Here is a 15,938-nt window from a genome sequence, read left to right as displayed (position 1 = left end):
AAAAAAAAAGAAATTTACTACTTTAAAACTTCGTGATTTTTAACTATATTACCAGTTTATTGTTAAAAGGCAAAATAAAGAATACAGATTAACATCTAGATGGGAGAGATGTGTAGGGTAATGTATGTGGAAAGAACATGGGCGTCCCATGCTTTCTCCAAGTGTGTCACTCTCCCCAAATTCCCATATGCTCTCCAATCTTAATGTTTCTCAAGATGGTCTAAATGCTGTTTGGGTCAAGATGTTGCAGAAAGAATAGATAGATAAAAATAAACCAAGTCTAAAATAAAAGGCTCATAACAAGGCATAAAATTTAACAGATGCCCTGTACTTTCCTCTTACCACACATTAGCCTTCACCAATGAAGCTGAGATATGGCAAACATAAACGAGACATCTACTACAGATTTCATTCTCTTGGGCCTCTTCCCTGAGATCCAATATGCCAGCCTCCTGGTCTATCTCATCCTTCTGGTCTACCTCATTACCCTCACAGGGAACTCCATCGTCATCTTTCTGATCTGGGGGAACTCCCACCTTCATACTCCCATGTACTTCTTGCTCAGCCAACTTGCCATCATTGATTTGTTCTACATTTCCAGCTCGGTTCCTAAGATGGTCATCAACCATTCTTTAGGGAAGCACAGCATCTCTTGCATTGGCTGTGGAGTCCAAATGTTCTTCTGTCTGACTCTAGGTGGCGCTGAGTGTCTCCTCCTAACCTTTATGTCCTATGACCGATTTTGGCTGTCTGTAACCCCCTTTGCTACTCAATCATCATAAATCCTAAAGTCTGCTTGCTAATGGCAGTGGCATCATGGACTGGGGCTTCTCTAAATTCACTCATTCAAACCATCTACACCATGCATTTTCCTGTCTGTGGACTGAAGAAAACAAATCACTTCTTCTGTGAGATACCAGCCATCCTGAAGCTATCCTGTGAGGACGCTTCAGATTATGAGATGGTGTTGTTTATGGTAAGTATGATATTTATATTCACCCCCTTTAGCTTAATAATGACCTCTTATATTCAAATTTTCCTCACTGTTCTCAAAATAAACTCTCCTGAGGGAAAGAAAAAATCCCTGTCCACATGCTCTTCTCACGTTATTGTAGTGAGTCTCTACCTTGGACCAGCAATAATGGTGTACCTGACACCTGGCTCTTCCCTCACCCCAGGCCTGGATCAAGGTCTCTCGATGATCTATACTATCCTCACTCCCATGCTGAACCCTTTAATTTATAGCCTTAGAAACAAGGATGTTGTGGGGGCTTTAAAGAAGACCCTGGTAAAGTACCTAATATCAAAATAGTTTAAGAAATACCACTGTCACATACTTCATATCTAAAACCAGTTCCAGGATGAAATTCAAAGTCCCTCGTTTGAAGCTTTCTTCAGCTATGGAGAATGTCTAATTAGAGACATAGATTATTTTAAAAAGTGGTCATTAAATTGCCAATCAACTTATTCTGTTTGAAACAAAACAATTGAGTTCAGTAAAGAGTTGCTTTTATAGAAATATTTGAATAAAAGGCCTTTGGTAACAAATAGATGGAAGTATACATATTTTCTTAAGTTTTTCACAAAGGTGGACAAGCAATATTGTCATATTTTACCATCAAAGAGACAAAGGAGATAATGAATGCTTCAAATTTTTGACTGAGCATTAGCCTAATCTGAGAGTAAAACAGAGGAGAAACATAGACGTTCATTTTTGCCATGAAGTACTGTTTTATCCAGGTTGATGTTTCCTTTAAAAAATTAAATTAAAACACATTATTTAAATAAAATTGACAGGCAGTGTAATATTATTTTTGAGTGAACAGCATATTGACAATTCTATATATTACTCAATGCTCACTGTGATAAGTATAGTCACCATACTATATTATTACAATATTATTGACTATATTCCCTATTTTTTCTTTTTATTTCGATGACTTAGTAATTTTATAACTCGAAATTTTGCACCTATTAATCACTATGATCTATTTTGTTCATTGTCCCATCTCCAGCCCATTGGAAACTGCCAGTTTGTTATCTGTAGTTGAAAGACTGTGTTTGTTTTAGATTCCACATATAAGTAAAATCACATGGTACCTGTATTTGTCTGATTTGTTTCACATAGCATAATACCTTCTAGATCCATCTACATTGTTGCAAATAGCAAAACCTCATTATTTCCTATGGCTGAGTAATATAGCAATACACACACACACACACACATATACACACACACACAACACGTTATCAATCATCAAGAGACACTTGGCTTGCATCCATATATTGATTGTTATAGAAAATGCAGCAATAAATATAATGGTGTATTTTTTCAAATTATTTCTGTGAGTAAATCCAGTAAGTGGAATTACTGGATCATATGATATTAGTAATTTTAATTTAGGAGGACCCTCCATTCTATCTTCCACAGTGATTTCACTTATTTGCATTCTCACCAATAGTGTGCAAGTGTTTCATTTTCTCCATATTCTTGCCAACATTTGTTATTTCTTGTCTTTTTCTAAGTAGTCATTCTGACTGGTGTGTGGTAGTATTACATTGTAGTTTTTATTTGCATTTCCAATATGAATAGAGATGTTGAGCATTTTTCATATCTTTGAGTCTCATCTGTATGTATTCTTTGGACAAAAGTCTGTTTAGGGTCTTTACCCATTTTTGAATTGGATATTTTGTTTTATGATGTTAAATTGTCTATGTTTTTATTTATCTTAGATAATAACCTTTTATCAGATATATCATTTACTAATATCTTCTCCTATTCATTAGACTTTTTTTTTTTGCTGATGGTTTCTGTTGCTGTGCAAAACTATTTTTGTTGTAGTTATTATTATTTTGGAGATGTCCCAGCAGTTTTTTTATTCTCTTGCTTGAGAAGACATAACCATAAATATGTTGTTAAGGCCAATGTCCAAGTGATTACTGCATCTTTTGTCTTGGGAATTATATGGTTCTAGGTCTCACATTTAGGTCTTTAACTCATTTTGAGTTTATTTTTGTGTATGATGTAAGAAAGTGATCTAGTTTCACCATTTTTAATTTGGATATCTAGTTTCTCAAACACTATTTTTTTTTAATTTCTTATGCCTGTCTACTAAACTTCTATGGAATATGTTAGAGTAGGAGAAACCCACCTCTTCCCATGGATACAACTAGATAACATTAACAGCAGTTTAAATAATCCAGAAAATGGCCTAAGGATTGGCAGAGCAAACTCTCCACAAATAAATATAAGGAAGAGGCCACGCTGAAGAAGGTAGAAAGAACACGTATACACTCAGAATCTAAACAGATCCATAAGAATGCCAGCGAGAGGGAAGGACATAGTGGACACGGAAAGGGGAGAGAAACAGAATGTAACACCAGGAAGCCCAGAGAGGAAAGATTAATTCCCCATATCAATTGGTTTTGAAAATCAGAGACACTGAATTTCATGAGCTCCTATAATCATAAGAATATAATTAGAATTTCAAAAATTAGTGGGCTTTTCTCAAGGAGAGCTGGGAGTGCATAAGAAACTGATTCCATGCCCCTAAAGAGACATCACAACAAACAGCCCTGTAGAGACACAAAATAGAAGCTGTATTTAAAAAAAAAAAAAAAAAAAGAAAAAAACCTGGAGTATGCAGGAGGGAGATTAGTTTACTAATCTCAGAGTGTCCTGGAGGAGCAGGGGTCATTGGGAAATGTCTCTGTGAACAGAGGATCTGGGGATTCAGTTTTCATCTCTCCCAGCCAAAACACATGGTTACCCGGAAGCAGCATGGCACATACATTCCCTACTAAACTTAACACAACAGCCTCACTCACATTGTCCTGTGGACACACCTTTTACAGCCAGGCCTAAACTCCAAATCTCTCAGAGAAGCCCCAGGCAAACTTTGTTAACACCATTGACTGACTCCCCACCTAGCCTTCTGCAGATCCACTCCTACTTCTTTTATTTTTATTATTAATTTATTTTCAGCATAAAAGAATTCATTGTTTATGCACCACACCCAGTGCTCAGTGCCATACCTGCCCTTCATAATATCCACCACCTGGCTCCCACAACCTCCCACCCCCTGCCCCTTCAAAACCCTCAGATTGTTTTTCAGAATCCATAGTCTCTCATGGCTCATCTCCACTTCCAATTTCCCTCATTTCCCTTCTCCTCTCCATCTCCCTATGTCCTCCTTGTTATTTGTTATGCTCCACAAATAAGTGAAACCATATGATAATTGACTCTCTCTGCTTGACTTATTTCACTCAGCATCATCTCTTCCAGTCCCGTCCATGTTGCTACAAAAGGTGGGTATTCATCCTTTCTGATGGAGGCATAGTACTCCATAGGGTATATGGACCACATCTTCCTTATCTATCTGTCTGTTGAAGGGCATGTTGGTTCTTTCCACAGTTTGGCAACCGTGGCCATTGCTGCTATAAACATTGGGGTACAGATGGCCCTTCTTTTCACCACATCTGTATCTTTGAGGTAAATACCCAGTAGTGCAATGGCAGGGTCATAGGGAAGCTCTATTTTTAATTTCTTAAGGAATCTCCACACTGTTCTCCAAATTGGCTGCAACAACTTGCATTCCCACCAATAGTGTAAGAGGGTTCCCCATTCTCCGTATACTCTCCAACACACATTGTTTCCTGCCTTGCTAATTTGGGCCATTCTAATTCGTGTAAGGTGGTATCTCAATGTGGTTTTAATTTGAATCTCCCTGATGGCTAGTGATAATGAACATTTTTTTCATGTGTCTGATAGCCATTTGTATGTCTTCATTGGAGAAGTGTCTGTTCATGTCTTCTGCCTATTTTTTGACATGACTATCTGTTTTCTGTGTGTTAAATTTGAGGAGTTCTTTATAGATCCTGGATATCAATCTTTTGTCTGTACTGTCATTTGCAAATATCTTCTCCCATTCCGTGGGTTGCCTCTTTGTTTTGTTGACTGTTTCCTTTGCTGAGCAGAAGCTTTTGATCTTGATGAAGTCCCAAAAGTTCATTTTCACTTTTGTTTCCTTTGCCTTTGGAGACATATCTTGAAAGAAGTTGCTGTGGCTGATATCGAAGAGGTTACTGCCTATATTCTATTCTAGGATTCTAATGGATTCCTATCTCATGTTGAGGTCTTTTATCCATTTCGAGATTATCTTTGTGTACGGTGTAAGAGAATGGTCGAGTTTCTCTCTACTACATATAGCTGTCCAGTTTTTCCAGCACCATTTATTGAAGAGACTGTCTTTTTTCCACTGTATATTTTTTCCTGTTTTTTCGAAGATGACTTGACCATAGAGTTGATGGTCCATATCTGGCTCTCTACTCTGTTCCACTGTTCTATGTGTCTGTTTTTATGCCAGTACCATGCTGTCTTGGTGATCACAGCTTTATAGTAAAGCTTAAAATCAAGTAAGGTGATGCCCCCAGTTTTATTTTTCTTTTTCAACATTTCCTTAGGAATTCAGGGTCTCTTCTGATTCCATACAAATTTTAGGATTGTTTGCTCCAGCTCTCTGAAAAATGATGGTGGAATTTTGATCAGAATGGCATTGAAAGTATAGATTGCTCTCGGCAATATAGACATTTTAACAATGTTTATTCTACCGATTGAAGAGCATGGATTGGTCTCCCATCTTTTTGTGTCTTCTTCAATTTCTTTCATGAGTGTTCTGTAGTTACTTGAGCACAGATCCTTTACCTCTTTGGTTAGGTTGATTCCCAGGTATCTTATGGTTCTTGGTGCTATAGTAAATGGAAAGGATTCTCTAATTTCCCTTTCTGTATTTTCATTGTTAGTGTATAAGAAAGCCACTGATTTCTGTACATTGACTTTGTATCCTGCCACGTTACTGAATTGCTGTATGCGGTCTAGTTGTTTGGGGTTGGACTCTTTTGGGTTTTCCGACCTCCCTGTCAGAGAGAAGCCTCAGTCTATTCCACTCTGGGTGCTCCAGAGCTCATAAATTCCCCCTTGGCTGCTGGCAGAGCATGTTCCCAGTTGCACGGTCCCTGGACACAGGAACTCCTGCTTGTACCCAAAATCACAACAGTGGTCGCTGTATGGACAGCTCCAGACTGCCATAGACATCCCAAGCAGTTTTAGCACACTGGGATTTTTCCACTGGCCCTGGCTGTGAATGCTCAGACTCTCCGGGTCTGAGAGTGCCGGGCTGGCCCCTGCACACACCTCTTTCAGGGGAGGGCGTGTTGCGTGACTCAGACTCTGGTTGCATGGCCTGTGCCCATGGAGAGTGCAGAGGCTGTGGTTCTGCCTGCTGGTGAGGCTCCCAGCCCCCCACAGGAACACCACCCTGGTGCTCTCAGGCGCACTTGAGGCTCAGGGACTAAGACCTGTTTTCTTCACTGAACTCTCTCTGGCTCAGCACCGGGGGTGGCTGTCCTGGTCCGGGACTAAGCCCCACAATTTCCCCCCATGATCCTTTGGTCTTTTTGAGTGCTTGCAACCAGATTCCAAGTTGGTGCTGGTCCCCGGTTGCAGGGCACTCTAATATTGGGGTATTACTTTCCAATGGGTCACTTCTGGTGGCTCCCTCCCCATTTTGTTTATATTCTGATATCAGTTTGATGTTCCCACTCTGCTTTCCCTGCCCACTGGCATCTTCTGCCCCCATAGAGATCCAGAAGTATATAATTCTAATCTCAGGCTGATTTCATGGGTGATCAGAGTTCCTTGGTAGGTAATCAGCTCACTTTAGGGTACAGGTTGAAATGGTGCCTCCTCCTAGCTCCCCGCCATCTTTCCCCCCCCCCGATCCACTCCTTCCATACAATCTTAGAGCGGATCCAAAGTGATTCAACAAGCTTGGCTGTGTACAAACAGAACTAAAGGGACCACCCCCACCCCAAAGTGACTCCTTCCCTGGGAAGAGGGAAAGATAACCACAAGAAACCATCAGACTGTCACCTCAGCAGTGGCCTGGGGAAAGACAGCTGGTCTAACAGCTAGGCTCTGTCCCCAAATGGAAGCTTCTCATGGACAAAACAGAAAAGGTGCCCTGGAAATTGAGTGCTCTTGATTCTTTTGAAAGTGTTTGGTAGAGGTGCCTGGGTGGCTCAGTGGGTTAAAACCTCTGCCTTCAACTCAGGTCATGATTCCAGGGACCTGGGATTGAGCCCCACATTGGGCTCTCTGCTCAGTGGGGAGACTGCTTCCCTTCCTCTCTCTCTGCCTGCCTCTCTGCCTACTTGTGATCCGTGTCTGTCAAATAAATAAATAAAATCTTTAAAAAAGAGAGAGAGAACAAAAAAAAAAAAAAAAGGAAAAAAAAGAAAGTGCTTGATATAGCTCATCTCAAGTGCAAGATGACCCCAGAATGGTATACTGCAATCCAGGGAGCAAACCCTGCTCACAACAGGTAAAGAGACCCATTGCAGAAGGCTGGACCAAGGGCAAAATCAGATTAGTCACAACAGCATGGTGTATATAGCATACATAAGAGAGACACTTGAAGTGGTAGGTTCTGGTCAAGTGATACTGCACTTCAAGAAACTCCAGGCAGGATGTATTCTTCATAATCCACTATTTTCATGAGACATCACTGACTTTTCTAACACATAGAAACAGACAGAGAGTTAGGCAAAATGAAGAGATAGAGGAGTTTGTCTAAAATTAAAGAACAGGACAAATTCACAGAAAGAGATGTAAGCAAAAAGGAGATACACGATGTGACTGATAGAAGATTTAAAATAATTATCATAAAGATATTCACTTGTGAAAAGAGTTTCCAAGACAGAAAAAAGTTAAAGGAATTTATGACCACTAAATAATCCCTGAAAGAAGTTTTACTAAAGCAAATATTTTGAGTAGAAAGGAAAGGCCATAAAGTAGGATTAAGAACTGTAGGAATCACCAAAACAGTATGTTTATATAATAATTATATAATCATAAAGAGAATGATTAAAAAGAAGATAATTGTAAATATTTATTTATCAAACATGGATGCAGCCAAATATATAAAGCAGTTAATAGCAAAGAAATAATAGTAATATCAAAATAATAGAGGAATTTAGCACCCTAATTACATCAATAGATCATCAAAACCGAACATCAGCAAGGACAATGTGGCTTTGAATAACAGATTAGAGTAGATAAATCTAATAGATATATTCAGAACATTTTATCCTAAAAACAGGATCCACATTATTTCAAGTGTTCATGGAACAGTCTCCAGAATAGATCAAATGTTAGGCCACAAAACAAGTATCAACTGGATGATGGATATTAAGGGGGGCACATGATGTGATGAGTGCTGGGTGTTATACACAACTAATGAATAATTGAACACTATATCAAAAACTGATGATGTACTGTATGGTGACAAACATAACACAATAAATAATAATAATTTAACGAATTAAAAAAAATTGAAATCATATCATGCATCTTTTCCAACCACAACACTATAAAACTAAAACGTAAGAAAATATCTTGAAAGACCATACATACATGTAGGGTAAATAACATCCCTCTAAATGCTGAATGGTTAAACCAAGAAATCAAAGAGGAAATCAACAAATATATGGAGACAAATAAAAATGAAGCACAATAATCCTAAGTTTTTGGAATGCATCAATAGATGTTCTAAGATGGAAGTTTATAGCAATACAGGTCAACCTCATGAAATAAGAAAAATCTCAAATAAATTACCTAACCTAAACATAAAGGAAATAGAAATAGAAAAAAAAAGAGCCTAAACCTGTGGAAAGAAATAGATAATAAAGATTAGTGCAGAAATACATGAAATAGAAACTAAATTATCAACAGAATAGTGTGGAGATTCTTAAAAAAATTAATAATAGAGCAACCCTATGACCTGGCAATTGAACTACAGGGTATCTACCCCAAAGATACAGACATAGTGAAAAGAAGGGCCATCCGTACACCAATTTTCATAGCAGCTATGGCCACAATCGCCAAACTTTGGAAAGAGCCAAGACGCCCTTCAACAAACAAATGGATAAAGAAGATATGGTCCATATATACAATGAAATATTATGCCTCCATCAGAAAGGATGAATATCCAACTTTTGTATCGACATGGGTGGGACTAGAGGAGATTATGCTGAATGAAATAAATCAAGCAGAGAGAGTCAATTATCATAAGGTTTCACTTACTTGTGGAGCATAAGGAATACCATGGAGAACATTAGAAGAAGGAAAGGAAAAGAGAATCAGGGCAAGTTGGAGGGAGAGATGAACCATGAGAGACTGTGGACTCTGAGAAACAAACTGAAGATTTTAGAGGAGAGGGGGTTGGGAGGGTTAGGTGAGCCTGATGGTTGGTATTAAGGAGGACATGTATGGCATGGCTGGGTATGGTGCATAAACAATGAATCTTGGATCATTGAAAAAATTAAATTAAATTAAAAAAAATCTTCTGCACAACAAAGGAAACAGTCAACAAAACAAAGAGGCAACCCATGGAATGGGAGGAGATATTTGCAAATGACACTATAGACAAAGGGCTGATATCCAAGATCTATAAAGAACTCAAACTCAACATCCAGAAATCAGGTAATCATGTCAAAAAATGGGCAGAAGACATGAACAGACACTTCTCCAATGAAGGCATACAAATGGCTAGCAGACACTTGAAAAAATGTTCATTATCATTAGCCATCTGGGAAATTCAAATCAAAACCATGTTGAAATACCACCTTACTACATCTGTATCTTTGGTGTAAATACCCAATAGTGCAATGGCAGGGTCATAGGGATGTTCTATTTTTAATTTCTTGAGGAATCTCCACAATGTTCTCCAAAGTGGTTGCACCAACTTGCATTCCCACCAACAGTGGAAGAGGGTTCCCCTTTCTCCACATCCTCTCCAACACATGTTGTTTCCTGTCTTGCTAATTTTGACCATTCTAAGTGGTGTAAGGTGTTATCTCAATGTTGTTTTAATTTGAATCTCCCTGATGGCTAGTGATGATGAACATTTTTTCATGTGTCTGATAGCCATTTGAATGTCTTCATTGGAGAAATGTCTGTTCATACCTTCTGCCCATTTTTTGATATGATTGTCTGATTTTTTCAATTTTTTTTTAAATTTATTTTCAGCATAACAATATTCATTGTTTTTGTACCACACCCAGTGCTCCATGTAGTCCGTGCCTTCTCTAATACCCACCACCTGGTTCCCCCAACCTCCCACCCCCCTACCTCTTCAAACCCTTCAGATTGTTTTTCAGAGTCCATAGTCTCTCATTGTTCACCTCCCCTTCCAATTTCCCCCAACTCCTTCTCCTAACTCCCTATGTCCTCCATGCTATTTGTTATGCTCCACAAATAAGTGAAACCATATGATACTTGACTCTCTCTGCTTGACTTATGTCACTCAGCATAATCTCTTCCAGTCCCACCCATGTTGCTACAAAAGTTGGGGATTCATCCTTTCTGATGGAGGCATCATACTCCATAGTGTATATGGACCACATCTTCCTTATCCATTCATCCATTGAAGGGCATCTTGGTTCTTTCCACAGTTTGGCAACCATGGTCATTGCTGCTATAAACCAAAGATACAGATGTAGTGAAAAGAAGGGCCATCTGTACCCTAATGTTTATAGCAGCAATGGCCACGGTTGCCAAACTGTGGAAAGAACCAAGATGCCCTTCAATGGACGAATGGATAAGGAAGATGTGGTCCATATACACTATGGAGTATGATGCCTCCATCAGAAAGGATGAATCCCCAACTTTTGTAGCAACATGGGTGGGACTGGAAGAGATTATGCTGAGTGACATAAGTCAAGCAGAGAGAGTCAAGTATCACTTGGTTTCACTTATTTGTAGAGCATAACAAATAGCATGGAAGACAAGGGGAGTTAGAGAGGAGAAGGGAGTTGAGGGAAATTGGAAAGGGAGGTGAACCATGAGAGACTATGGACTCTGAAAAACAATCTGAGGGTTTTGAGGGGGGAGGGGTGGGAGGTTGGGGGAACCAGATGGTCGGTATTGGAGAGGGCACGTATTTCATGGAGCACTGGGTGTGGTGCAAAAACAATAAATACTGTTATGCTGGAAATAACTTTTTTAAAAAAATTTAATAATAAAAAAGAAAAAAAAAAGAAATACCACCTTACAACAGTTAGAATGGCAAAGATTAACAAGGCAGGAAACAACAAATGTTGGAGAGGATGTGGAGAAAGGGGAACCCCCTTACACTGTTGGTGAGAATACAAGTTGGTGTAGCCACTTTGGAAGATAGTGTGGAGATTCCTCAAAAAATTAAAAATGGATCTACCCCATGACCTGGTAATTGCACTATTGGGTATTTACCCCCAACATACAGATGTAATGAAAAGAAGGGCCATATGCACCCTGATGTTCATAGCAGCAATGTCCATAATAGCCTCACTTTGGAAAAAGCTTAGACACCCTTCAACAGATGAATGAATAAAGAAGATATGATCCATATATACAATGGACTATTACTCAGCCATCAGAAAAGATGAATATCCAACTTTTGCATCAGTATGGATGGGACTGGAGGAGATTATGCTGAGTAAAAAAAATTCAAGCAGAGAAAGTCAATTATCATATGATTTCACTTACTTGTGGAACATAAGGAATAACATGGAGGACATTAGGAGAAGGAAAGGGAAAGTGAATTGGTGGAAATTGGAAGGGGAGATGAAACATGAGAGACTGTGGACTTCAAGAAACAAACTGAGGGTTTGAGAGGGGAGGGATAAAGGGGATGGATGAGGCTGGTGGTAGGTATTAAGGAGGGCACATGTTGCATGGAGCACTGGGTATGGTGCATTAACAATAAACACTGCATCAAAAACTAATGATGTATTTTATGGTGACTAACATAACACAATAAAAATGATTACTTCAGTAGATGCAGAAACTTAATTTGATAGAATTGAACACTTTTTCATGATATATACTCTCAACAAAGTAAGTTTACAGGATACATAATTTACATAATAACACCATATATTATAAGCCCATCACTAACATCATACTCAATGGGTAAAAGCTGAAAGCTTTCTTCTAAAATCAGGTACAAGATGATGATTTTACTCTCATCACTTTTATTGAACATAATGCTGGAATTTCTAGCTGCAGCAATCTGACAAGAAAAAAAAAAGGCAGTCAAATTGGTAAGGAAGTTATAAAATTGTCAATATTTGTAGATGATAGGATACTATAGATGTAAACTTTAAAGACTCCAACAAAAAACTATTAGAACTAACAAATAAACTCAATAGTCACAGGATAAAAATTAATATACAGAAATATTTTACACTAATATAAACTGAAAATAAAGTAATAGAAAATGAATTTAATGGTTTATATTCAATTTATAATTGCTTGAGAAAAATAAAATACTTAGAAATTAGCTTAACCTAGGAGGTGATAGACCTGTAATCTGAAAACTGTAAGAGTTTAATGAAATAAATTAAAGATGATACAAACAGTGCAAAGATACACTACACTAATGAATTGGAAAAATTGATATTGCCTAAGTGTTCATATGACCCCAAGCAATCTATAAATTCAATTCCTATCAAAAGAGCAATAGAGTTTTCAGAGCACAAGAATAAATAATTGAAGTCACTGAAGACCTCAAATGGTAAAACAAGCTTGAGCAAAACAAAGCAGATGGAAGTATAATAATCCCAGATTTCAAGATATACTACAAAGTTATTATAATAAAAACAGTATGGTAATGACATAAAAATAGATGTACAAAATTTAACCAGATAAAGATCTCAGAAATAGAGGCACACTGATAAATTCAATTAATCTACAACAAAGAAGGTGAAACTATACAATGGGGAAAAACTGTGTCTTTGATAAGCAGTGTTGGGAAAACTTCACAGTTATTTCCAAAAGAGTAAAACTGCAACACTTTCTTACACTATACAGAAAAATAGACCCAAAAATAAATTGAAAATATGAACATATGATCTGAAACTATAAATTCTCTTTAAAAATTAGACAGGAATATCCTAGAGATTTGCCTTAACAACATTTTTCTGTATATGTCTTCCTACTCAAAGGAAACAAAAGCAAACATAAACTATTGGGATTATGACAAATAAGATTTGCACACCAAAGGAAATCAATAAAATCAAAAGACTGAAGTGAATAAATAAGATTAAGAATAAACTTACCTTAATGAGCCCTGAGAAATGTATATAATTGGTGAATCATTATATTGTACACTTTAAAATAACATTGCACATTAATTTTACTTGAATAAAATGAACAACAACAACAAAAAAAAAAACAGTAAAAAATATCCCCAAACCAAAGGCAACCTAGTGAATGGAAGAAGATATATGCAAAATATATATGAAGGGGTTAACATACAAAATATATTTTAGGGATACGTGGGTATCTCAGTTGGTTAATCATCTTCTGTTGGCTCAGGTCAGGACCTCAGGGTCCTGGGGTCAAGCCCCACATGAAGCCTGCTTATCCTTCTCCCTTTGCCATTCCTTCTGCTTTTTCTCCTTGGTTCTCTTTATCTATCTGTCAAATAAATGAATGGAATCTTAAACATAAATATATATATTTATATTTATGTTTAATATTATTATGTTTATACACACACATGCATATATAATAATTATATATAACATATAATTAGTTAATATATAATTTATATCATGTGTATATATACATATATATTAAAATGTATAGAACTCATGGGACACCTGGCTGGCTCAGTGGGTGAAAGCCTCTGACTTCAAATCAGGTCATGATCCCAGGGTCCTGGGATCGAGCCCCGCATCAGGCTTTCTGCTCAGCAAGGAGCCTGGTTCACCTCCATCTCTCTGCATGACTCTTTGCCTGCCTCTCTGCCTATTAGTGATCTCTGTCTGTCAAATAAATAAATAAATAAATAAAAATCTTTAAAAAAATAAAATAAATAAAATGTATAGAACTCAACACCAAAAAAAAAAAAAATCTCATTAAAAGTGGTCAGAGGGGCGCCAGGGTGGCTCAGTGGGTTAAGCCTCTGCCTTCGGCTCAGGTCATGATCTCAGAGTCCTGGGATCGAGCCCCGCATGGGGCTCTCTGCTCAGCAGGGAGCCTGCTTCCCCGCTCTTTCTCTGCCTGACTCTCTGCCTACTTGTGATCTCTCTCTCTGTCAAATTAAATAAATAAAATATTTTTAAAAAAAGTGGTCAGAGAACCTGCCTTTTTTTTTCAAAATGCACATACAAATGACCAACCGACAGTGCAAAAAAAATTCTTAATATTACTAATCATCAGGGAAATGCAAATCAAAAATTCAATGAGATACCATCTCACACATGCCAGAATGAACAATATAAGATAAAGAATAAATAAACAGTGTTGGTGAGAATATACATTGGTTCGGCCACTGTGAAAAAGAATGTTGAGATTCCTCAGAAACATTAAATAAAAATACTATATAATCCAGTAATTCCACTACTGAGTATCCACTAATTTGAAAAGATATATAAACTCTCACGTTTACTGCAGCATTATGTAGAATGAGGAAGGTGTGGAAGCAATCCAACTGTTCAATGATAGATAAATACATAGAAAATCAATAATATATAGATGTATGGATGGATGGATAGAAGATAGATAAATATATGACAGATGATAGATGGATACGTGATGGATAGATAGATGATAGATAGATAGATAGATAGATGATAGATAGAAAGATAATTACTCAACCATAAACAAGAATGAGATCTTGCCATTTGTAAGAACATTAATGGACTGAGAGCTTATTATGCTAATTGAAATAAGCCAAACACACCAATCCTTATCAAAATAACATCAGGTTTTTTTTTTTTTTTTAAACAGAGCTGGAACAAATAATCCTAAAATTTGTATGGAAACAAAAAAGATCCCATATAGCCAAAGGAATGTTGAAAAGAAAACAATAGCTGGAGACATCACTATGCCAGACTTCAGGCTTTATTACAAAGCTGTAATCATCAAGACAATATGGTACTGGCACAAAAACAGTTCAATGGAATAGAATAGAGGATCTAGAAATGGACCCTCAACTCTATGGTCAACTAATCTTTGACAAAACAGGAAAGGATATACAATGGAAAAAAGAGTCTCTTCAACAAGTAGTGTTGGGAAAACTGAACAGACAGAAGAATAAAACTGGACCATTTTATTACACCATACACAAAAATAAATTCAACATGGATGAAAGACCAATGTAAGATAGGAATCCATCAAAATCCTAGAGGAGAACAGAGGTAGTAATGTCTTTGATTTCAGCTGCAACAACTTTTTGCTAGACACATCTCCAAAGGCAAGGGAAACAATGGCAAAAATGAACTATTGGGACTTCATCAAAATAAAAAGTTTTTGTACAGCAAAAGAAACAGTTGACAAAGCCAAAAGACAACCAACAAAATGGGAGAAGATATTTGCAAATGACATATCAGATAAAGAGTTAGTATCCAAAATCTCTAAATAATTTATCAAACTCAAGCCCGAAGAAACAAACAATCCAGTCAAGAAATGGGAAGAAGACATGAAGAGGAATTTCTCCAAAGAAGATATAAAAATGACCAACATACACATGAAAAAACACTCAACATCACTCAACATCAGGGAAATATGAATCAAAACCATAATGTGAGGAGACAAGATGGCGGAGAAGTAGGAGGAGGCGCCGTTTTAACCTGTACCCTAAAGAGAGCTGATTACCTTCCAAAGAACTCTGATCACCCATGAAATCAGCGTGAGAATAGAATTATACACGTCTGGATCTCTACAGGGGCAGAAGATGCCATGGGCAGGCAAAGCGTAGTGGGAACGTTGGACTGATATTGGAAGATAAACAAAAGGGGGAGGGAGCCACCAGTGGCGACCGATTGGAAAGTACTATCCCAATACGAGAGTGCCCAGAATCTAAGGACCAGCATTAACTTGGAGACTAGTT

General features: G+C 37.5%; 1 protein-coding gene across 1 annotated transcript; it reads left to right on the top strand.

Annotated features, from left to right (window-relative positions):
- The first annotated feature begins 374 nt into the window (after positions 1-374).
- LOC116861735 (olfactory receptor 2T27-like) lies at positions 375-1,312 on the top strand. Its single transcript, XM_032848504.1, is given in 2 exon segments — positions 375-741; positions 744-1,312. Coding segments are annotated over 2 exon segments (936 nt in total).
- The last annotated feature ends 14,626 nt before the right edge of the window (positions 1,313-15,938 follow it).

This window comes from Lontra canadensis, unplaced genomic scaffold, assembly GCF_010015895.1.
Source record: "Lontra canadensis isolate GAN:19392208 unplaced genomic scaffold, GSC_riverotter_1.0 scaffold205, whole genome shotgun sequence".
Taxonomy (NCBI): domain Eukaryota; kingdom Metazoa; phylum Chordata; class Mammalia; order Carnivora; family Mustelidae; genus Lontra; species Lontra canadensis.
Note: the sequence above shows the minus strand (reverse complement) of the source record. Positions and strands in the feature narration are given on the sequence as shown.